Source organism: Lissotriton helveticus, chromosome 1_1, assembly GCF_964261635.1.
Source record: "Lissotriton helveticus chromosome 1_1, aLisHel1.1, whole genome shotgun sequence".
NCBI lineage: Eukaryota > Metazoa > Chordata > Amphibia > Caudata > Salamandridae > Lissotriton > Lissotriton helveticus.
In genome coordinates this window covers 1,831,934,947-1,831,960,949 of record NC_136057.1, presented here as the reverse complement: position 1 = coordinate 1,831,960,949, position 26,003 = coordinate 1,831,934,947, and the positions used below count along the sequence as shown (strand labels likewise).

General features: G+C 43.8%; 1 protein-coding gene across 1 annotated transcript in view; it reads right to left on the bottom strand.

Moving 5' to 3' along the window:
• The window catches only part of LOC144753452 (cytochrome P450 2D17-like), a 441,302-nt gene that overhangs the window by 156,355 nt on the left and 258,944 nt on the right, over positions 1-26,003 (bottom strand). Inside the window, exons 5-6 of the mRNA XM_078641141.1 lie at positions 24,228-24,401; positions 13,469-13,610 (exon numbers count right to left, since the gene is read on the bottom strand). Of these exons, the coding sequence (XP_078497267.1) occupies positions 13,469-13,610; positions 24,228-24,401 (316 nt within the window). The remainder of the gene's footprint in view (positions 1-13,468; positions 13,611-24,227; positions 24,402-26,003) is intronic.

The window sequence follows — 26,003 nt, the reverse complement described above, 5'->3', positions numbered from 1 at the left end:
AAGAGAACTAAATCTTTCTATTACGATAGCTAGGACATTTATCAGACCCTCCTTGACCTTCTCCAAAGATAGACTCTGCTTGACTTGAAGACTTGAAGAGGAAAGAAGATTTCCCTGCCTGTTGTGCTGAATAATTCAGGTTTGTCGCCTTGAGTACTGTAAAGAGTTGTATTTTTTCTCTCTCTCTAACTTCGTCTCCGACCTTTTGCTCCAGAACTGATTGTGCCATCCTCCTACTGGGCCAGGTATTTAAAGGGGATCTATGTGCAGTTTTTCGGTAGCAAGAGAATAACAGGAAAAGCATTCAGGAATGAGGAATGACTTATGTTGTACAGGGTCATCAGCAGTGGAGAAGGCTGAGGATCAGTGGTCAGTTTAGGTGGATTACTGAATTCTCATCTGATTACAAACTGATGGAGGAGTGGGCATATCATGAGAAGGGAAGCAGGAAGTAAATGCACAAGTTTGGGATGAGAGGAAAAAATAAATCAAAGCTTTGACTCATTCCGTAAGTCAGACCATCACGAAGCTGAAGGAATCAAAGTGCCCATGTTTACCACAGTTGCCAGAACAAAACTTCCTGAAAGATCAATTTCCCATTCATAATCGTTGCCCAAGAAGAAGACTCGGTAGGACAGGGAAATAGAAAACTGGACAATATCTACCAGATCAGAAGAGAAGGTAGAAATGCATTTACTGAACTGATCCTGCATTTGATCAGGAGACAGTCAATGGATTCAAGGTAGCACAATCAATATTTTTTCAAGATAATAAATTAGTGGAAAAAAAATATATACTCCTTGACTGCAGTTCCTGCATAAATTTACAAGACAGGATACCGTCTAGAAGGGTGCAAATAGAATCAATGTAAAATGCACACCTCAGTCATTGCTAGGATGGGATTGTACAGTGGCTATTTAGGAGATTATGTTTTGTCTGTTCATTATTCCATCAGGAGATGAGGTCATTATTATTAGTTGTGGCAGAGTACTGTGGAGCTGAATATTATGTCTAGTTCTGTAGTGTCTGGAAAGAGTTTGTTTTGGAAATAGTTACAGAGGTCTGTGATGATTAGTCTGATGGGCAACAAAGGCTTTATCCCTACGTTCAGTTTTATTCATTTTCGTGACATCTTTCTTAATCCATTTTTATGTATCCTATCATCAAAGACGTTTGTTTTTAATACAAATGTTTCACACTGGCAGTAGCCGCTGTGTAGTTATGCACTAGTCAGAGTTTCCAAAAGGAGAGCATTTTGTATTTTCATTTTGCTAATAACTTCAGTCTTCTCGGGTCTCTGTACCACTCACTGGGCGCAGGTGCATCCACACAAGCACGTCAGCTCAGGAGCTCAAGGGAGCCTTTTCAACAGGGCGATACAGAGACCTGAGAAGAATTTGGGCAGTATTTGCAGCAACCCCCAAAAAGACTTGTTGCTCTCTACTGATAAAGGAATGAAAACAGAAACACATTTCTAGAGTTACACAGCACCAGCTGCACCAACAAGGGAAAAAACTTAAATAAATGACTACTGAAGTGAGTGTTATCATGCACTGCATTTACCATGCCACATTGGGGCAAATGGAGTGCTGGGATATGAAGCAGTGTGCTACCTCCTTTGTTCTGTTTGAAAAGGCTTCCTTGAGCTACTGAGCTGACAAGCTTGTGGTGATGCACCTGCACCCGGTGGGTGGTACAGAGACTTGAGAAGACTTTGGGCAGCATTTCCAGAACCCTTCAATTACTTGGTGATCTCTACTGATGAAGGAAAGAATCCAGAAACATGTGTTTAGAGTTACACAGCACAAGCTGCACCAACAAGGGTAAAAACATAAAGACTACTAGAAGTAAGTGTTATCATGCCCTGCATGATGCTGTGGGTCATACTGAGTGCTGGGATGCGAGTCAGTTTGCTCTCGCCCTACTTCTGTCTGTGCAGGCTGCTTATGTTTCCAGATTAGACTCAGTAACGGAGCTAACTTCTACTTCATATCAGCAGACTACACACCGTTTTGAACACTCCATGCTTTTCAGATCTCACAAACATTACATTTGCACCTACCCTTTATTTTTATTTATGGCCACTGCTTGCTATGAACCCATCTCAAGATGGTAACTTGTGCCAGATAAATTAAAAACAACATAAAGATTAAAGCCTACACAATTAAAGAGACACACATGCCCGTGTTTATTTCTTTAATTGCAGAGTTTTATAAAATGAGACCTGATCTCTCCTTTGAGCCAAGCTATGGACATTTCAATATCTAAAAATAAAAATATTGGAAAATAAGCAAGTTCACAGTGTAAACAGAGAAGCTGCAGGACAGTCTTCACCAAGCCGAAAATATACCTTTAAGTGCCTTCCCAATGTTAGCTTTTATCTACAATTTCTGAAGCTGTGCTTCGGTCTAGTACCTGGACTTTCTTATGAAGCCTGGGAAAATCCCAGTATCTCCTGAACAACAAAATCCCAGTATGTCTCAGAAATCCCCAAGATGAGACCCAGTAACCTCTGTTATACTGAATGAAGTTGTTAGGGAGTGTCTCGCCACTGAAAACAAGTCTTGAATGCTTTACAGTACCTGCAGTTAATCATGATTCATCCACACTGTCATAGCCCTCCTTTGTTGTAGAACCTTACAACTCATACACAAGTTCCTGAGCAGATTCCAACAATCAGTAATACCTCCCTCTAATAGAGGATCTTCGCACTTCATGCACACTGGCTGGTACCAAGCAGCAAACAACTTTCCTCAGAAGATGCAGACTTCTCTGTCTCAGGGGTAAGCTGGGAAACAATGTCCTGCAGGTTTGGGAGCAATTCCTTGGAGAAATGTTCCAAACCATAATTTAAAACAGCCTTTGAAGACTTCCTCTCATAGGCAGAGCAGGCTTTATCTTTTTAGCAAGCTGGGAAGTCTTCCTCTCCTTCAAATTCACCGAAAAAGTGATCCAACCAGTGGTTTTTATTAGGTAGATATTACTTGGCAACTGGGGAATCTTAACTCAGTCCTAACCTAGTTCCCACACTGTGTGATATTCTGTGACATGTGCTTTCTACAAATTAAAGTATTACTGAGATGTTCAGGGAAAATTAAAAAATGCCTGATTCGTTCTACAGGTACCAAGAATTTTTGGTGAAATATAATGAACACTTTCTGCCAGCGCAAACAGGTCACCCCTTTTTAGCTCTGCTTCTCATACCCATTTTATTGTTCCAGCCTCCATCTGAACTCTGGAAGATGGCTACAGCTGAGCCATGAGTATAAGTTAAGGAGGGTTCTCATCTGTCCAGGATAGATCATTGACCTTAATTAGTAGCTGCTCTGCTTTATGTAGATGATGCTGTTCTGCTCTCATGCAGCCTGAATGGCCTCAGAAGGCTCACAGACAACTTTGTTAAGTTTACTTGAACCTTGAGACAAACATCGCCAAAACATACTACACGGTCCATCTTAGTTTGCCCTTATGATCAGGGGTGTATCTTCAGGGGGGGTGTATGAGGTGAAACAACCACAAATAATTGCTCTGTCGGTGACGAGGCAGCATAATCGGTTCTGCTGTCGGTAATCATGTGTTTATTTTATCAAGATTGCTGAGCTCAGGAGGAGGGAGTACATGAGTGCACAGGCAGTCCTGAGCTCAAAGTACACATCCGAATGAAGCTGGCACAATCTGCCCCTCTCTGACTGTCACTCACTCCACTGTGCTGCTGGTGCGACCTCTCAGTGACTTAACTAATGTTATCACTTCATGCCTTTGTCAGGGAGTGGCGCCACATTCGGGACCCAGTGCTTAAGTGAGAAGCATGAACACATATGCGGTCTCTGCATGCCAGTGATTTTACATACAATTGGAATTCTACTCAGGTGTGTTCTGTGCTTTCTCGTGGGAAGGCAGTTGGATCAGACAGGTGGGTGAGCCTGACGCTCTTCTGGTGTGTATTTTTTTGTCTAACACAGACTGCATGTGCACCTGCCATGTATATGCTAAAAAACTTTAGTTATAGTATACTGCAGTTTGCAAATGCATAGTAGACACTTTGAAGTCTATGCTAACTTGTGTTGTGGCGTAAGACTATATTAATGTTACCAAGAATTAATGTCCCTAAGCTTGTCCGTTATTCCCGTTTAGTGACCTCAGACCGTTGCTACTCTTTCCAGTAGGGTTCATCATGTTGCTAGTTGGGAAATCTCATACTCTCCCCCACCCCCCTAACATTTTAAGGTCGAGCATCAGCGAGCATGCGCTGTCTGCAAGACCTAGGGTAATCACTCTATGGTGTGCAATTTCACTCGATGCTTACCATTGGTCAACTTCTAAATTGCTCTTCTTTCCTGTCTCCTTATTGGCCAGTGCTCCCAATACATCACTTCTGTGTTTAAGCCAAGAGCTCCGGCCAATTACAGTTTCCCTACACAATAGGTCTACATGTACTTATTTGGGGACTACTTTTTATTATGTACTATGGCGTCCGCTTCACTCGCAGACACCCACATGTTTTGTGTACACGGGCGCCCCACTTTGCTTCAGCGCGGTGCCCGTTTTAGTATTTATAACACATTACATGCTTTAGCGCAAAAGCTCCCCGCCTCCATTTTTTTAAATAACATCACACGATTCAGCTCGGCGCCCATTTCAGGAGCGCCGTGCTTTCAACTCTAAAGCTCCATCTTCACGTAGGGTGCTCTTCCTCCCACCACCAAACACAGGCTGCCTATGGAACTCTCCTCCCACCCCTGCTGCAATAGGTCTCGCGTAAATCGGAGACCTATTGGAATGCAAATGCTTTTTTTGTTTATAAGCGGTTTAAATACAAGAAAACGCTCCATCTAAGATGGCCCTAACTCTCTCTGAGCAAGATGTCACGTACAGCCCTGCACTCAGCAGGCCCCAGAGGCTTGCCACTCGAGAAGGCAGGCTTTTTCCAAATCACTCAAGGAAATTCATGCGTGAACTGGTGCCATGAAACTACAAACCTGACCACCTCCGCCAACGCCAACATCATCCAGCCGCTACCAGGGCGGGAACCATTTACCAGGGTCAGCCTCTGAATAAGCAGTGTTGAACCTCTGATGGTTTGCCGCCTCTTTCTGCGCCCTCTCGTGCACGACGCAGCCTATGTCATAATTCGCTCTGCCTGATCGTCGTAAATCTGTCGCCATAAATCATGGTCATAAATCATTGGGCTATCATAAATCATTTGGTCACAAATCTGTCATCATTTTGTTATCACAAATCATTCTGCATGGGCATCATAAATCATCAGCCATAAATCATCGGCTGACCATAAAGGCAGGCGGACAGCCCGAGGGTCTCCACAGAGGTCAGCCACCGCAAGGCCTCCAGACAGGCAAATGCAGACTATGCAGACAGCTTGGCTGGGAGTCCCCGCACTCGACCGCCGCTGACACACTGGTCCCAAGGCAGGCTCAGTTCTCCTGTATCATGGCAGCAGTCTCCCTGCAAGGCTCCAATTTCACCCTACCCGGGGACCCCAAGGCCCAGAGGGCCACTAACCACCAGCAGGAAGGTCTGCAGGTGCCCCTCAGGGGGAGATCCCTGGCCAGTCAGCTGCGTCGCAGATCGCCGTTCACTCTGGGCCAATATGGCGATGCAGGAATCCAGCGCACTCCGGGAGGCATCTGATGGCAGTGGGTGCCTCCTTCGCAGCAGCCGGTGTCTCTGGAGTAATCAGAGGCAGGAACGCAGACTCCGGGCATAGCTCAAGGGGGTTTAGGCTGCAACCCCGGCCTCGTGTGATTTCAGCCCCCAGGCAGGTGGGCACGGATTCGCAATGGCCAGTACCAGGCCGTCGATCGAGCTCACCCTCTCCCAGGGTGCCCATACCGCTTGCAGAGTCCCAGCCGCGCGCACAGATCAGTCGTGGGCGTCCATGGGAAGGATATTATAGGATTTTAGCGGCTGCCCTGTCGGGAGCAGAAGGAGCTCACATCCTGTCAGCCATGTTGCTTGGCCATGGCCCTACCTTTGAATTTTAAATTGTATCACACTTTTCCCTTACCAGACGTCTTGTTAAAGAACTGCTGCTACCTGTCAGTCCTGCAGTTCAACTCGCAGGGAGATGGCCGCTGACCTGAAGGGGTTAATCACCCTAACTCTACAGTCCTGATGTACTCAGTTTTCCAGTGTCAGCTTGTGTCCTGACCTCACCACCGGCTAGTCCTACAGTAGCGGGAGCTGCACTGAAAGTGAAGGGGCATGGCATTCACAAGGACTGTACTGTCAGAGGTCTGTCAATCTGAAATCATGGCATAATAAAGATGAAAGTTTCAAAACCAACGGCTCCAGAAACAAAAAAACAGGCAAAAACATGGGGCAAGATATATTTCTCAGAGCCTCAGCCTCCAAAGCACTGGTCAGAATACACAGTCTGAAATAGCATGGTTCAAGTATTTTAAATGTGCTATCATCTGGGTTTTTTTCTGGATGTGTAAGCAGCTTTCTTCCAAAATACATGATTTAATAGATCTGAAAAACTCAAGCAATTACTGTCGGTATCTTCCTGTTTTATAAGTGAATACCATTGTAGGAGTGAGCTCTGCTAGAAACAACCAAAAGATCATTTGATGTGAATGAATGAATAAATGAAATTAGGCTTCTAAAGCAACTTAAGCACTTGGCACTAGCCCGTAAGGGGAGTAACTAAGAGTAGGATGCTGGTACGAGCAGAAGCCAAACATAAGTGTTTTTAATCACCAATTAGTATGGGACATGATTGGAAAAAGGATGAATATTGTGAGGAAGACAGTTCTATTGCTTGGCTACCAAACTGGAGAAGAAGCACCGCCCCCCCCCCCAAGACCTCCTTAGGGAAAAAAAACACGAGCTGCCCCTCAGCTTCAGATCGGAGGATGCAAACAGGAAACAAAAGCTTAGCTACAACCACTCAGTAAGTTTAAATACAGACGGCCAGTAAGGTGTCTTGTGTGCTGCCGGGTCTTTCAAGACCACAAGTATTTCCAACCATTATGTTTTTAGTCCTTTGCATGTCTACAATTCATTCTGCAGGGAGGTCCAAAAAGAGAATCAGCATAATCTCACTTGGACAAAATGAACGTGTTATTCAGTGTGCAGGCATGGTGTGGCGTACGAAATGGACTTGGGCGGTCTTAGCGATCCCGTTTTCAAATACGACTCCTAAATTACAGACTGCTTCCTAAAATGGAGTGGGCCTGCTAAATATCGACTACCAAGTGTAAGAGGTTTGCCTCACCCCTTAGGAAGAACTCTCTGTTTTTGATGGTCAGCTTAAAGAAATTGTCAGTCGCTCATATGTGTATGGCAATTAGACAGGTCATGGTTGAGGAGTATTGTTCCAAATGAAATAGGTGTTGGGCCTCATGAGTACATTATTAAACAAAAAATCCAAAAGAAGGAATTAGAAGCCCTAAAGGTTATGAATAGATGGTTAACAGGATTGGTGAACGAGCTGTGTCCATTAAGATGTTGCAAGTAAGATAACAGAACCGGGATGGAACGGGATGAAGAAATAAAATTTGAGAAGGTTCGGTTAGGAAAGAGCAGAGCAAGTGAAGATTGGTGTCACCAATCACAGTGAGGGCAAGGTGATCTATAAGAGTAATATGATTAACAGTGTTGAATGCTGGGGTAAGGCCTAAATGCACTAACTCTATACAGCATCCCAAGTCCTGGATAAATCACAGGTTGACTAAGGTCATCATCAGAACTCATTTTGTGACTATCAATTGCGAAGTCGGCCTGTTAGGCATCAAAGGAATGGGCAGATGCACAGAAATTGGTAAGCCATTTGGGACCACCCACTGTGCAAGCTTGGCTAAAATCTGCAGGAGAGAAAGTGCCTCGTGCTGTGAAGATCAGGTAAAAGCTAATGTGCAATTTTTCCTAAAGGAAAAAGGCCTGCCTTCTTCATGGCAGTGGTGCGAAGCAAAACCCAAAAGAGGAATTAAGAAGAATAGCTGTAATTGTGAAGATTGTGCCGGAGACAAAACTGTGAAAGTAAAAAATGTGAAAGCAATCATCATGAAACCCTGAAAACATAGCTGAAGGGTGTGAAGATATCTCAATTTCAGTTATTGGGGCAACTCAGTGACCAGAGGAGAGCTCAGAGGGACAGGAACGCTTGTACTGCCTACTTGTCAGAACATGGAGTAGAAGTGAGAAATCGTCTGCCGCAGAAAAGAGCAGTCTTATTCCATAATACTTGCAAACCTACTGCCTTTATAGAACTGCAAGGTGGTGTGAGAAGGCTAACTGTTCCAAAACATTCCCTTACCAAGTCAGCAGTCACATTAATTCGCTCATTAAAAAATTCAAGTTTTCCCCTAAAGATAGTCTGCTTCTAATGATGAAACGATTTTTGTAAGCTAATTCTACTATCTCCGAAAAAGAACAACTACAAGCATGCTCAAGTTGCCTTGTGCACAACTTTACTCCTTGAATGCAGGTATAAACCAAGCAGAAGTGGTTTTGTTCGCTTTAGCAGGATAGGTTTATCAAAAGCTGCCGTCAGCACTAGAGTTACACACTGCGGAGGCCCAGGACGCCAATAGCCCAACTCCTGAAACATCCCACAACCTGCTTCTCACGCAGAGACGACATAGAGAGCACCTTAAGGAACTGACCAAACAGCAAATAGAAGCCACACAACACAAGATATATGATGTCGGTGATAAAGCCGGGAAATTACTGGCTTGGCTAGACAGAAGGGACAAGGGTGCCAGATGGGTAGCGTGGCTTAGCTCGGAGGAGGGACAGGTTACAACTGACCCACGAACGATAGTGCACACACTGGCGCGCCACTTTCAGACAGTCTACTCGTCAGCCTCTGAAATGACACTAGAAGAGGCGTTGACTTATGTGAAAGATCTTGATATGCCTAGGCTCACCCTTGAGGCAGCGAGTGAACTTGAGGCAGATCTCACAGTTGAAGAGCTACAGGCGGCAATCGGGACGCTACAGTCGGGTAAAGCCGTGGGGCCAAACGGCATACCCATCGAACTTTACAAGAAATCGGCTGGGACCATCGCCCCTCATTTGCTCAATATGTTTACTGACAGCTTAAAAGTGGGCGAACTCCCGGTGGATCAGCGCATGGCCACCATAGTGGCTATACCGAAACCGGGTAAACCGGCTGATAGGTGCACCTCCTACCGCCCTATATCATTGCTTAATGCGGACGCTAAGATCCTCGCAAAACTATAAGTGACTAGGCTAACACCCCATTTACCAACAATCGTACATCCAGACCAGTCTGGTTTTATGCCAGGCAGGAATACGGCCCTCAATCTGAGGCATTTGCACGGAGTTCTTGCCCGAGCGGATTGTCTGCAGGAACCGGCAGTGGTGCTGTCGTTGGATGCACAAATGGCATTTGACATGGTTGAATGGCCCATTTTGTTCGCAGTGCTCCATCACCTGGGCTTTGGGCCAAACTTCTGTGCATGGGTTAGGCTTCTATATACCAAACCAATGGCTCATATCACTGCTAATGGTCACATGTCTGATGACTTCCCCCTGGCACACGCCAAGGCTGCCCCCTGTCGCCACTGCTCTTTGCTCTGGTGCTGGAGCACTGGCGGCATGGATACGGTGGGAGCCAATGATACGGCGACTCAGGTGGACGGATAGCTGGGAGGACCGTGTCTCCTTGTATACAGACAACGTGTTCCTATATCAGTCCTCTCTGAGACGTTCCATTCTAACCCTTCTTAATATCTGTATGATTTTTAGGAGGGCGTCTGGATACACTATAAACTGGTCTAAATCAGTACTGTATGTGCTGCATGGCCCCCCACCGCAGCTTCCCGCGGACTGCCCACTCTGGATTTCAGAGGGTGCATTTAACTATCTGGGCATAAATGTCACTACTGACTCAGTGGAATTCTTTAAACTGAATCTGCAACCACCGTTAGGCCGACTCAAAAGAGATGTGCGCCACTGGGGTACCCTGCCGCTGACTTTGCTAGGGAAAGCAGCGCTTTTCAAGATGATGTCCCTACCCCGCTTCTTATATGTACTGGAGAATACGCCGTTCCAAGTGCCACCCAATTACTTTCGGACAATAGCTGCACAGGTCTCCAGCCTTATGTGGGGCAACAAACCGGCACGTATCGCGCAATCCAAGTTAGTGGGTGGCTGGTATGATGGAGGGATAGAGCTCCCAAACATTCAACTTTATTATTGGGCGGCGCAACTGAAGATAATCAACCAGTGGCTGCATGCCCCGCAGTCAGACACAGCATTTAAGGCAGACAGGGAAATATTGGGTACGAGGGTATGCTTTCCCCCCCTCTACGACAAAAAACCGACCCCAGCACTCATTGGACCTCTGAAACACACCGTGATCATTTGGTGTGCCACCCAGGCCAAACTAGGATGGCGCAGAGTTCTGACCTAGCTTACGCCGTTGTGGGACATAAAGCGCTTGTGTAGACTTAGAAACAGTAAGGGCTTTGACAACTGGGACGGCGTCGGTATATCTACGGTGGGCGACATGTGGCATAATGGTGAAATAGTTCCATTTGAGTGCCTTCAACAGCAATATGAACTGGCGTCTTCGGAGATGTTTCGATACACACAGATTAGGCACGCCTTAATGTCAGCATTACCGCCCGGTACAGTAGTCCCTGAGGTGTCCCCCATGGAAGATAGGTTGCTCACAGAATACATGCAAAAGAAGGCCACATCACTCACATATCGCAAACTGGTAAACAATCTGCCGGACCCAACAGGATCCCTGCGAGATAAGTGGTCTCATGATATAGGCGAGTTTGACAACATGGAATGGCAGGAGGCGCTGGCTTCTCCACGGGAGGTGGGCATACCCTCATGGCTCAGACTGGTGCAGCTCAGAATTTTACACCGATCATATTATACCAGGCACACCTTACACAGAATAAGTAGAGCAACACACCCTTTCTGTCTGCGCGGCTGCGGGGATGAAGGTACCTTTTTCCACACCATATGGGAATGTCCCAAAATCAAGGAATACTGGACACGGGTGATGAGGACAATGTCACAATCGGAGGGAGTATCATTAGTAACGGAGCCCAGACACTGTTTGCTAAATATATGGGAACCTAATGACCTAACTCGTCAGGCTCAGAGCTGGGCTACGCTGGGGATCATGGTCGCAAAACGGAATTTAGCCCAGAAATGGGGGCGGTGGAGGCGCCAACACTTACTAAATGGGAAAGAGACATGGTTGCGACCATGGTGGCTGAAAGAACGGTGTTTAGTGGAGTAAAATCTGGGGGGCCTGGAACAAATTCAAGGGGGAATATATGTGATCCACCGCCCGAGCAAGACGATGGGGATTCTGACTCGGCCTCCAGGCCCATAGGAAGGAATGGGAAATACCGATTCGGCAAATACCGAATCGGAAATAGGGGGTAGACTTACAAGGGTGGCAGGGTGTCACATTGACCGAATTTTACCGATTCGGTAAAATTTACCGAATCATTAGCTACATATCATTTACCGATTCTAAAATAACGAATCGGTAAAATTCGGTATTTTAGAATTGGTAAATTATATTTACCTACATCTGGCCCCAAGTGAATTACAAGTGGGGCTTAGATCATAACTAAGTTATACTGCAGAGATGTGATTTATAGGTGTTTCTTGTGCTTTTATGTACTTTAATGTTATACTTTATTGAAACACCATGTACACGGTTTTTATACTGCATTGCTACTGAGAAAAATAAAAATCTATTATAAATAAAAAAATTAAAAACATTTTTAAAAGCTGCCGTCAGTTCGAAGGTAAGAAGGTTGACGGCAAAGTCAAGGTGCAGTGGAGCAGCAAAGTGAGAAGCAGTTATGGGTCTGGCAAGATAGCCACACCTTCTGCAGTATTGGATTCTTCTAGTCATGACTCAAGCCAGTATGGAAGTAGCTGAATGAAAAGAGCTTGGATATAAGCTCTGCACTCTCCATGTTGCTGTCTTCTATTAGGCTACACACCAAGAGAACAGTTGAAGACCCGAAGGTTCTCGGACAAAATGGACCAAAGCTCCTCCAGATTAAGGGAAGTAACAGCATCCGGTGTTGTTCTCATCGTCCTTGTCATATATTTATATGCCACTAAAGGGAACTGACGGAGATCGCTGTTTAGGATCTGGGGTTTAAAGTGGTGCCAAAGCAGTTTAGATACAGTGACTAGGATCCTGCTGCAGCCCCTATCTCCTCATCCGGAGTTCATTGATGACACACCTCCCAGCTTACTTGATAGCAGTGGATCTGAAACTTGCAAGATGTGCGTGAGTTAACATCAAATCTACTTACATCTCTAAGATAGCGGTAGAGGGACAGGAAACTCGGTCAACAAAAGCGTCTGACTTATTGAGTGATGGAATTTAAATAACATAAACGCACTTTTTGGATCGGTGCATTACACGCAAGTACAATTATTTGCAGTCTATTAGTAATTAAAACACACACAAGCACAAAGACAGCTGATTTATACAATCAGTATATGGAAGGAATGTTGCTGCTCCGCTCCTATTTAGGGATGTTGAAGTGAACACAAAAGAGCCCCATTTTTAAGATTTGGTTGACAGCACAGGTCTGCAAACCCTATCACTTACAATATACATAGAGTGGGTAAGCCCCCATTCACACATTACCATTTTTTTGGGATAAGCCACGTTCAGCTTTTGGATTCGAACACTGTCAATCACTTTGTATCAGCCCAGAGAAATCTTCTCTGACCTCATGATATTGGCTGTTTGGTGTATCATTCCCCCTTATATAAAAAGCTTGCACAGCAATGCATGAAAGACTATTTTACATCTAAAAGTAAACTTTACCATTGCAAGTTTTTACTACTAAGAATCAAATACCACCAATACAACTCGTAACCCACCACCAATACAACTCATTCATCACGGATACCTCCAACACAATACCAATACCTCCACTAATGCTACCACTAACAATGCCAATGCCACCACCTCCAGAACACATAAAACAACTACCACCATCAAAATCGCCACCAGCACAGTAATACAACCTTCAATACCATGCCACCAGTGCCTCCACCACCTATACCACAAACAGCAACACCAATACCACCATCAACACAAGCAACAATAACACCAGCAAAGCCCAAAATTACCATCATAGGGGAAACCAAGGCCACAATACCACCCCCACCAATACTAGCTACACCACTAGAAAAAATACCAATACCATAATTATCAATACCGTCATTCTACTACTACCACCCATTCTATTACCACCAATACTCCTGCAACCAACAAATACCACCACCAATATCACCAACACCACTACCAAACTTTAACATAGGTAATAGGTCAGACTTTAAAGTTGTACCTCATGCAAACAATTCTGCATGCCTGTGTTTGCATACATTGTCACACTAATCCTAGACCTTCTGGCTGAGGCAATGCAAGTTTCAAACTCTTTCCAAAGCCATACTAAACCACAGTACCACTTACTCTGAATGTCTTGATACAGGATCATATAGAGCAGCCCCCAGCGCAAGGTGGTAGAAGTGGTCTCGGTGCCAGCGACAAATAGGTCACTGGTGGTAAAGATAAGGTTATCCAGACAGAAAATGTTGCTTGGGCTGTCCTTAGTCTGGAAGGGAAGAATAGGGACATGGGTTAGTCACTGTAGTGATGCTGCAGATCCTACTCCCAATGGTGTAAAAAATAATTCAGGTGACTCATTACTTGCCTGTGAATGGGAAAGTCGCTTTGGATCTATGCCTGTAAAATAAATAGGGATGAAGAGTAACAGTGTCAGCGAGGATTTTAGACCTCCAGTTCGAATAAGGGAGAAGGTTAATCACAGGTCACTGTTGTTATGGGAGTTTCCAACTTGGTATCTGAGGTTTGCCGTTTTTAAGCTAGTGGTTCCTCTGTCTTGCAGACTTTTTATCTGGCTTACACAATAAAAATGAATGTCAATCACAGATAGTCCTAACCATCTGAACTGGGGGTCTGACAGATACCAAGCTATCAAGTGCTTCGATTGCCACAAACAGAGTTAGAGAAGTAAAGTGAAGTAAAGAATGATAAAGGATTCAGAAAGCATTGAGCAGAGCTTGGATTCCCATCAATTATCAGAGTGATCAATCTTATCATCTGGTTATCCAGCAATATGGATGGTGTATCTCCTGGTCATGGAGACAGACTTGCAACATAAGGATTCGCTCAATGGAATCTGATGAAGGACCCCACAGAGAGGTGAGCCAGACTGTGCAGTGTTTTCAGTCTGTGATCACATGGAAATCCGAAAGAAGTGCAAACCAAAAGCAAAAGTGTGTGATGTTAAAATAGAGTCATGAGGAGAAAGTACTAGATTTATTAGAGTTATCACCTCGCCCACTAATCTAAAAACAGAACAGTGCAAAGAGCAGTATTAACAAATAACTGCTAGATTAATACGGCCAACATGTTTCAGCCTATAGGGTAAGAGTGCCCTAGGCTTTTGTCAGGACCTCTGTTCCTAACAATTGCTACGCTTCAATCACTCACAAAATAGAAGTGAAAAAGGAGTGAAAAATGAAAATAAAGATAATAACAAATAGGTTGGAATAGATACAACCTACTGCAACATATCATCCGCTTCAATCGATGCAGATGGCATCTGTGAAAAAACATTATAAACACATTCCTAATTAGTTCACTCTCATATCGAAACTCTGTATTGTGCTAAGCAAACAGGCCAATGGCGTAGTATGCGTCATCTCGATAACTAGAAGAAACATTAATGCCTCACCCGTCTTGATCGGGGACTGTACCTCACCTCACCTGGACCTAGCTCAGGATAAAGAGGCCCCACTCTAGAAAAGAAAACGGCAGAGGGAAACAAAGAAGAAGAAGAAGGAGGGGGTAAAGTAAACTCTCATAGTTTATACCCTCACACCTCCCACCCCAAATCTACGCCGTGGTCCTCTTCTATTTAAAAACAATATTGGAATACTCAAAAAAGCCCCACAAAAGAACTCTCCTCACAACATCTTTGCTCACTTGAATTTCTAACATTTAAAAAAACCAAATCAAAATATAGATTTCTTGGGGGCTGTTCATAGATGTTATCCATAATGTATGATCTTCCTTAGTGTTGCAGGAAACTGCATTAATATGCATCCCCACCCCACAGTCAAACAGGTTCACATCCTCTGAAAGCCTCTATTACCAACTTTTTAACAGACAGGTTCAGACCAGAAGACTTTTAAGGGGCCAATAGCTACTGGAATCATGCTAGTAAGGCAAAAGTTCTAAGCCTCTAGACAAGCAGAGTCCCCTCCCTCAGACTAAAACCCATCACATAGTACTGCAAGTCAACTACAGGCTACCTGTCCGTCGTTACCTCCGACATGTACTGAGTCAAGGGGGAGGCAACGACAGGACTTGGAGGTGTCTTTTTATCACTGAACCATTAGTTCAGGCCAGGTGTTTGTAATTACCAATCTAAACACTTCATTTGTGCAATGGCGTAAAACACTAACGCGCGCTTCTTTTGGTCTGAAGTCAAGTAAACTTTATTCATAATAGCGTCCCTCCGGGCTGGACAAACCATTCTCGAACCACCTATATTCATCCCGTCTTGCTATATCCGTTTTTGTTAATACTGCTCTTTGCACTGTTCTGTTTTTAGATTAGAGGGATTAGAGATTAGAGGATTATAACTCTAATAAATCCAGTACTTTCTCCTCATGACTATTTTAACATCACACACTTTTGCTTTTGGTTTGCACTGCTTTACGATTTCCATGTGATCAGACTGAAAACACTGCACAGTCTGGCTCGCCTCTCTCTGGGGACCTTCATCAGATTCCATTGAGCCAATCCTCATGTTGGAAGTCTGTCTCCATGATCAGGAGATATACCATCCATATTGCTGGATAACCAGATGATAAGATTGATCACTCTGATAATTGATGGGAATCCAAGCTCTGCTCAAGGCTTTCCGGTTCCTTTATCATTCTTTTCTTCACTTTACTTCTCTAACTCTGTTTGTGGCAATCTGAAGCACTTGCTGGCTTGATATCTGTCAGACACCCAGTTCAGATGGATGGTGTTATTGTGTTATTTGGGGATTGGAACTGTAGCTGGTCGTAAAAATATCCCTTTTACCCTAATTTCCTTGGTGTGTTAGTTGATGTTTTGAGCAGCTGCTGGCTGTGGGTCAGTACTTTGTGATAGCTACACTGTACAGGTAGTTGTGTTGTCCTAACCGGGATTGTCGGTTAGTTTATTGGAATACTGGTACGTTTTTCCTTTGCATTTTTCTACTCCTTTGCTTCTCTTTTTCCACAAAATGGCTGAAATTAGTGGTTTGGCTTATGATGACTCAGTATATCAATCGATTCTTGAGAATATGCAGAGTATATTAGATGGACTACAAGCAATGCCCGAGGGTGGAGGTGATGAATGGGGCAAAGTACTCATCCTAAAAAGTCACACTCACGCACATTTATACATGGTGCCATCATGGCAGAATATCTAAGGGCCAGTTGTGCACCACCAGGCCTGGTGGTAACTAATGCCCCTCGACTATTTTTACAAGATAAGGTGTTTCTGAAGGATTGTTCGCTAATAGCCTGGCGCTGTACGCGCAATTGGCTTTTTTTAATTATCAGCACAGCGAAGAGAGTGGCAGATTCCATTCTAATAGAATTATAACTATTGGAATCTCAAATTAAGGCCACTATAACATCCACTCTCTTCAGAAAACAACAGGATGAATCGAATAAGAACAATAAAGATTTTAAAGACTCTGTCTTACAAACTAAAATCGAGAAGTTTAAAAAAGACTTGGCCAAGTTCAAACATGAGCGAGTGTATCCCTACACAAGTGAGAATTATTCTCATCCAGAATATAAGAACAATGGTAAAAGGTATGGATCCACTTATTCAAGCTCTAGTTCGGAAGACAGTGCCAGTGATTCTGAGGCAACAGGTACACCCAAACAACAGTTTAAAGGGAGGGGTAGATCTAACAGATTTAACAGCTACAGATGGTAGTCTAATCCTCACTTTCAACAATAGTGGCCACCTACACCCTGGGGATATCCTCCACATCCATTTCAGCCCTCTATGACTCCATTCCCAGGATTCCAAACAGAGTATATTCACCAGCCTTTTTTAGGGTTTGGCCTACAGAGATCGAGGGCAGAAGAAGAAATCAACAGGTGCAAGTACACTGGGACAAGTCAGCAGGTCCACATGCAGGGACTCGGAGTCACACCAGGAGGAATCCGCAACAAGCGGGGAGCAGTGCAGAACCAGCCTTGTAGTGAACCTGAGTACCAGGACTCTGACTAAGGAGGAAACATTGGCCCTGGATAGGGGCCTTGGTTTTGTCACCACAGTTGGGGGTGACTCGTTCCAAATCCAATGTGAGTTGGCCCAATTTTTTCGGAAGCTAAGGCTTCACTATTTTTTCAAAGACAAACAAAGTCAAGACATGAACGAATATGACAGAAACACAGGCCTTAGAAAAAGGTCAACATATAATCCTCCTACACACTCTATACCACCACAGGTTTTGACTTTTGAAAGAGCGGTCAAAGAGGAGGTACTTAAGCTATGTGAGAGCCATCAGAGCACATACAAAAATCTTCCAGCGTGTGAACAATAAGCTTTACGGATCTTGTCTCAGGATCAGGGAATCACGACCAAACCTGCCGACAAGGGCGGTTCGATTGTGATTGTTGACACCGTTGATTACAGAGCTGAATGTCTCCGACAGCTGGGTGACAGAAGGGTTTACCAGCCACTGTCTGTAGACCCTACTGAAAGACTAAATACAATCATTGAGTGCATGGTGGAAGAAGCTTTGAATGAGGGATGGATTACTGCCCTTGAAGCACAGTTCCTTCTGACTAAACATCCGGTAATGCCTTATTTTTACATCTTGCCGAAAGTGCACAAACCCCAAAAACCACCTCCGGGGAGGCCTATTATTTCGGGCCAAGGCTCTATTTTAGAACCTTTGTCCACTTATGTTGACCATTTTTTGAGGCCCATTGTACAAAAGATGCCCACGTATCTACAAGATACGAAAGATGTGTTACGAGTGATACCTGACATTGAATATGACATGGAGAGAGACTTTTTAGTTTCATTCGATGTTGAATCATTGTATACTTCTATCCCTCAAGATGAGACCTTGGAGACGATTTTCTCCATTCTAAGTGAAGCTGACCTTGAATCTATCACCCCGGTTCATTTCATCATGGCATTAGCCCGGCTGGTCATGAAAGTCAACTTTTTCAGATATGAAGATACCATCTATTTGCAGGTCTCTGGTACCAGCATGGGCAGTGTTTTTGCGCCGAGCCTGGCGAATTTATACGTGCACTCTTTTGAACAAGAACATGTGTTGACACCCGCAAACCCGTTTTACAAGTCAATTCGATTGTGGAAGCATTACATAGATGACGTGTTGGTGGTGTGGCGAGGTGATCATGAGTCTATTCTCCGTTTCCACGAGTGGTTACATTCTAGAAACCAATTTCTCAAATTCACAGTGGAAATAGACAAAGAGAGACAGGCGTTCTTAGATTTATCCATTTTTGTGACACCTACCAGCCTAGAGACGGAATTGTACCAGAAACCGATGTCATGGAATTCCTTATTGCCATAGGAGAGTCAACATCCTAAAGCGCTAAGGGATAATTTGCCCTACGGGCAGTTTCTTCGTGTTCGAAGAAATTGCTCAAAAGATAGCCTATTCAGAACCCACGCTGAAGGCCTGACTGAGCAATTAATATCTAGACACTATCCACGTAAACTGGTAAAACGCTCATTAAAACGAGCTAGGAATAACTATTGTGCGACCCTTTTAGAACCTCCTGTTACCAAACTACCCCTGGACCGCTTGACATTTGTAAGAACGTTTTCCTCTAAAGCTAACAGCATACAGAGGGTTATTCGCAAACATTGGCGAATTTTAAATTGCTGCAATGAGAAAATTGCTCCATCACTATTTGCATTTAAAAGATCAGGCAACCTACGGGATTGATTGGTGCATACCCGCCCTAAATCAATACCTAGGAGACCTGTGGGGGCACTATGGGATCTACCGGCGGTCGTGGGACATCACCCCTGTGGGGGGTGTTCCGTCTGTCCTCAGACTAAACATTCTACAACCATTGACATAGGGACAGACAGACCATGGATTCAATCAACCTTTACTAATTGTAACAGCGAGAATCTTTATTTATCTGTTGAGTTGCCCCTGTCAGATCCAGTATGTGGGTATGACGACCCGCAAGGTAAAATCATGCAGGCTGGAACATAAAAGCTCATTCAGATGCAAAACAAACGCTGACTAAGCTGACGAGACACTATGTCGAAAATAACCACGGAGCTGAGGACTTTCAATGGACAGTTCTTGAGAAGCCATTTATACCTTCACACTGAAGTGATATTTCCAAATGCCTGTTTATCAAAGAACAGAAATGGGTGTTCAGATTGCATAGTCATACGCAAGGCCTAAATGATGATATACCCTGGACAAGCCTGTGATCACCCTGATACTCTCCTTTACCAGTAGTTTGATTTATAGTACCTGGGAGTGTAGAGACGAGCCAGATGAGTAGTTTTTCACCTCCTTTCAGGTTACTATATACTGCAGACACACCATACTTTTGGTTCTTTGAAGATCATTTACTACACAGATAGAGACAATGTGCATCTGGTATTGAGACAGTCGATCAATGTCTATTTTTGTTCTGGAGCTGTGCCTTATGTAGGACAAACAATTATTGGGGACAACCATCCAAAATTCTACTAGGGGCACTTGACAGTCTCTATTGAAGATTGTTCTTACACCTCTTTATACTTAGCACTTATCATTGAGTACTTAGATCTTTCCTTTGGAAACACCACTAACCTTGGCTTTTTCTGGAACATTTTCGGCCATATGGATGATACTGGTTGCTTTATATAGGCATAATCATCTGTTGGCCGTACTCAGACATAATGATAACATACTAAATGTTTACATTATAAGGGATATCTCATTGGACTCTCTATATTTTTCATCGTATTGAGGTGAGTGTGCCTCCTGATGTTTACTGCCGGTTTAAGATCGCACTCTGGACTACAGCTGTCACGCTCATGACGCTGTAATGCAGTTCAGGAGGCATAACTCGCTGGTCGGCATTAATTAAGCTACAGATCGTTTTGCAACAAGTGAGTTATTATGCTCCACTATTTTTCATTATTTTTCATTGTTTTTGGCAAGGTTAATAAGGTTGAACTACATATCGCATGTTGAACTACAAACGTCATGGCTGTCACGTCATTTTGTAGTTCGAATGCGTGAGTACGCATTAACGTGTGAAACGCGGAAGTTTTGGCACGGACTGCTCGCAAATAATGAGTAAGCCCCTTTTTAAACCTTTATGTTCTCGAATAATGTTTATTTGTGTGTGGTCGTATGCATTTGGCAAGAGAGAACCTGGCGAGGGTGTGATTTTGTCTCGCTCATGCAAAAACGGATATAGCGAGACGGGATGAATATAGGTGGTTCGAGAATGGTTTGTCCAGCCCGGAGGGACGCTATTATAAATAAAGTTTACTTGACTTCAGACCAAAAGAAGCGCGCGTTAGTGTTTTACGCCGTTGAACCAATGGGGTGTTTAGAATGGTAATTACAAACACCTGGCCTGAACTAATGGTTCAGGGATAAAAGGATGCCTCCTAGTCCTGTCGTTGCCTTCCCCTTGACTCAGTACATGTCGGAGGTAACGGGGGACAGGTAGGCTGAGGTTGACTTGCAGTACTATGTGATGGGTTTTAATCTGAGGGGAGGCGACTCTGCTAGTCTAGAGGCTTAGAACTTTTTCCTTACTAGCATGATTCCAAAAGCTATTGGCCCCCTAAAAGTCTTCTGTCTGAACCTGTCTGTTAAAAAGTTGGTAATAGAGGCTTTCAGAGAATGTGAACCTGTTTGACAGTGGGATGGAGATGCATATTAATGCAGTTTCCTGAAACACTAAGGAAGATTATACATTATGGATATCATCTATGAACAGCCCCCCGAGAAATGTATATTTTGATTTAAGTTTTTTTTAAATGTTAGAAATTCAAGTGAGCAAAGATGTTGTGAGGAGAGTTCTTTGCAGGGCTTTTTTGAGTATTCCAATATTGTTTCTAAATAGAAGAGGACCACAGCAAAGATTTGGGGTGGGAGGTGTGAGGGAATAAACTATGAGAGTTTACTTTACCCCTGCCTCCTTCTTCTTCTTCTTTGTTTCCCCCTGGCGTTTTCTTTTCTAGAGCGGGCCTTTTTATCCTGAGCTAGGTCCAGGTGAGGTGAGGTACAGTCCCCGATCAAGACGGGTGAGGCATTAATGTTTCTTCTATTTATCGAGACGATGCATACTACGCCATTAGTGGCCTGTTTGCTTAGCCCAATACAGAGTTTTGATACGAGAGTGAACTAATTAGGAATGTGTTTATAATGTTTTTTCACAGATGCCATCTGCATCGCTTGAAGCGGAGGATATGTTGCAGTAGGTTGTATCTATACCAACCTATTTGTTATTATCTTTATTTTCATTTTTCACTCCTATTTTGTGAGTGATCGAAGCAGTCGCAATTGTTAAGAACAGAGGTCTTGACGAAAGCCTAGGGCACTCTTACCCTATAGGCTGACACATGTTGGCCGTATTAATCTAGCAGTTATTTGTTAATACTGCTCTTTGCACGGTTCTGGTTTTAGATTAGAGGGTGAGGTGATAACTCTAATAAATCCAGTACTGTCTCCTCATGACTCTATTTTAACATCACACACTTTTGCTTTTGGTTTGCACTGCTTTCGGATTTCCATGTGATCACAGACTGAAAACACTGCACAGTCTGGCTCACCTCTCTGTGGGGTCCTTCATCAGATTCCATTGAGGGAATCCTTATGTTGGAAGTCTGTCTCCATGATCAGGAGATATACCATCCATATTGCTGGATAACCAGATGATAAGATTGATCACTCTGATAATTGATGGGAATCCAAGCTCTGCTCAATGCTTTCTGAATCCTTTATCATTCTTTACTTCACTTTACTTCTCTAACTCTGTTTGTGGCAATCCGAAGCACTTGCTGGCTTGATATCTGTCAGACCGCCAATTCAGATGGTTAGTGTTATTGTGTTATTTGGGGATTGGAACTGTGGCTGGTCGTACAAATATCCCTTTGACCCTAATTTCCTTGTTGTGTTAGTTAATCAATCACTGATAGTCCCCATGATACACATGTACACAGGGTGTAGCCCTGGTGGTTCAATACAACGATGGTTCATGATTAAAACCCCTTGGATCACTGAGTAGAAATGTGGACAGTTAAATATGTAAGCGGAGGGAAACAGTGGAGGGGAAGAGAGGATATATGAAAAAGTAATTTAAATATCACATGGATATAATTGATGGAATGTAGGGAAATGAGTGAGAAGACAGACTGCAAATGCCACACAGGAATAAATACAATAGAGGATGGGGGAGGGAGGAGAAGCATCTATATACATCAGTGGTATAACTACAGAACAAGAGGGGCAGGGAAGTTATAACCAATGGGCAGCTCCTCCCCTATGGCTAAGGAGCATTGCCCCCCCCCCCACCAGATGCCTCAAAACACCAGGAAAATAAAAATAAAACAATAATAAACATGTTTTATTATTGTTTTAATTTTCCTTTCCTGTTGTGTCTTTGGAGGCGGGGCCACGGGGGATGACAAGCTGCAGGAGGAGTGGTGGGCACTGTTGTCAGTGCGCATGACAGTTTGGCCTGCCAAACCATCATGCACACGGAATCTGTCTCCAATCCGAACTGCGTTGCCGGGTTGGAGACAGCGGGCACAGGCTCCCAGTCTCACCGGAGCGCAAATTCAGAGCACTGACACGAGAGCAGCATCAGGATTGGTAGCAGTGGAGTCTGGGAGACTGTGCCTGCTAGGAGAGGAGCAGAAAAGCACGACGCGGCCTGCTACTGATAAGTTTTATTTCTTTATTTTTTGGCCCCGCGACCCCTTCCTCCCCCCGCCCCTCCCCTCTGCTACTGGCTATAACATCGAAAACGAAATTCGCCAAGAGTATAAAAATCAGTAGGAGGGTAGAGACGTTTAAATGTCACAGGAGAATAATACAGTAGAAGTATATAGTACAAAAAGGAGGAGTGTGATGTCAGAAACATATAATGAGCTCAACTGCAGGAACAGGAAAGGGGGTGAAAGGGTATTTAAGAGACAATTAAACATCCCAAGAAAATAAATATAGAAGAATGACTTGGTGGTATGAGAGACACTTAAATACTTCAGAGGTACAAACAACATAGCAGTTGTGTGGCTCTAGGGGAGAGAGTTGAGAGATGGAGCATATGATGAAACCATCCAGGGAAAAGTGGCAGGACAGATCATTCAGAGTCACACGCAAAATCCAAAATTGAGCGCCAATGGTCTTTGCGTCAATTTAATTTCAAGCAATATTTACACTCTAACCCATAGTATTTTCTATGTAATTCCTCAGGTATTACCTGAGATATTGTATATAGGCAAATAGGGGGAGAAGTTGTGGACAAGTGTAGATTTACTATGCGGAGAATTGCAACTGCTCGGTAATTCCTTTTCTGACATTCGAAACTCAGAGTGATCGGCACAATCTGCTTAGGGGTAAAATCAACGCATGTGGTACATATATTTACCCCATGTGTTTTTTTTACACCCCCAAAAAATGGAGGGACTGTTAATGGGACCCAATGTAGGGTCTACAGTGCTACAGCAGATGGGGAAATCAGAAACATCAAAGGTCATTTAATAAGGGTTTGCACCACAAACCTTGGATCACATTTCCACTTCTAGTACACCATGTTGATGTTAGTACATGCCCATACATGCAATTCATGATTGTATGTTACAACAACAGTATTTAGTGGAAAACTTGCAATTGTCACTCCCTGCAAACCTATACTGTGACATCTGTGTGAAACTGAATTTTTGTCAGTCAGTCAATACTCGGATATGTAATATCTAGGTTGAAACTTGAGGTGTGTGAAATTTGTAAATCTCTTTCTATACAATTTATTAGAGTGTAACAAAGTTTACGATTTACATGACATTTGCAACTATGAAATTTGTGGTCACCTCGTTATTTAGCAGGGTATGGTTAACTCTATACTAAAGATATGAGCATTTTTATAAATGAGCCACCCAATATCTTATATTCTGGATATTGATGTACCGATACCTTCTCCATTTCAACAAGTAAGGCATCGATGAAGTCCCTCGTAGTCGCAGGGTCAAAGGTCTCCTGGTGCTCCTTGATGATTTCCCTAAAAAAGCCGAATATTTCCCTCTGCGGTCGAAACACTTTCCGCTCCAGAAAAGGGATGCGCAGCAACACAGGGAACAGGCTCATCACCTGCGGGGCACAATGTGGAGGAAAACAAGAGGTTGGGTATTTAAAAAGATAGGGCTCCATGTATTGTACTCCAACAATGACAGTCAATGTTTAGGTAGTGTACAGGTATAAATACAAGCTGATCCATTCAGATAGCAAAAGACTAGCTTTATGTATTGTTGGAAACAAAAAGCTATGCTCGGAATGCTCAAATGCATCGGTCATTAGTGGTTACTCTGGGCTGCCTTCCAGTATTTTCATTGTTTTGTGTGTCACTTCAAACAGGAACCATCTACATGCAATTGCTCTTGGCCCAGACTCTAAAAGTGGCAGCTGGTTACTCGAACTGCTCTTCTATGCAGGTTCTTCAATCCAACATTGTCATCAGCTAAAAACAGAGGTGTGTACAAACTAGTAATACTGGTACTCAATACAATCAATGACACGCATACACTATCTCTACAAAGCCTAACTCAGCAGGTGTCTTGACCCCCTGGAATAATGCAAGGAAGCCAGAGGTAAGTGAAATGGTTTATTCAAGAAAGTATTATCCCTACAACAGGAGTGTAGCTATCCCTCGACCAGCTCTAGCATAACTGACTTCACTGGAATGCTCACTGGTCACAAAGAACACAGATGCAGGCTATCCCCACACCACACGTACCTATACAAAGTTCCTTACCACTGGCATTGTAAGACTCATAAGCACAACACATCTTTCCCTTACAAATGAACAATGTACTGAAGGAATAGCAATACACACAGTGATATTTTTAACTAAAATACGAACATGCAAAGGGATACAAGAACATCCAAATTCAATGATGCGCTGACTACTGAACATAATCCTTAAAATATGCAGGTGGTTTGCGACTCCTGACACTTCTTAGCACAGAATCCCCATCAGTTGCCACAGGAATCACCCACACCTAACGCTGGGGCATTACTAAGTCGTTCAGAGGGTCTGCTCATGTTCCATCACTGTAAGACCTGGCATCCTTGGAGTGGTTTCCCCTGACTTTTTGCCTCTACCTCCTGTATTTTTGACACTGTGTTGGAATTCGTTTTTGCTAGTTTAGATGCCTTTCGGCACTTTGCCACTGCTGATCAGTGCCAAAGTGCAAGGGCTCCCTAGTTAAATTGTTATTGTGATTGGTTATCCATGATTGGCATATTTGTTTTACCAGTAGGTCCCTGGTAAAGTGCACTGAGTGTGCCAGGGCTGGAAATTCAGATGCTACTTGTGGGCCTGCAGCACTGATAGTGCCACCAACATGAGTAGCCCTAAAATGGTGTCTCAGGCCTGCGACTGAGGGTGCCTGTGCGCAATCTGTGAACTGCCATGTTGTCCTGGCCAGTGTACACACTTGCCAGGCCTAACCCTTCCCTTTTCTTACACATTGGACGCCCCTATGGTAGGCCCAAGGTACCCCCCCTAGGCAGGGTGCAGTGCATGTGAAAGGTAGGACATGTTCCAGTGTGAGTAACATGTCCCGATAGTGAAATACTACCAATTTCGTTTTTCACTATTGAAAGGCTATCTTGCCCATAGGTTAGAATGGGGAATGCTGTGTATCATGTTTACCTGCATATCTTCCCATTGCGGCAAGATAGACATATGGA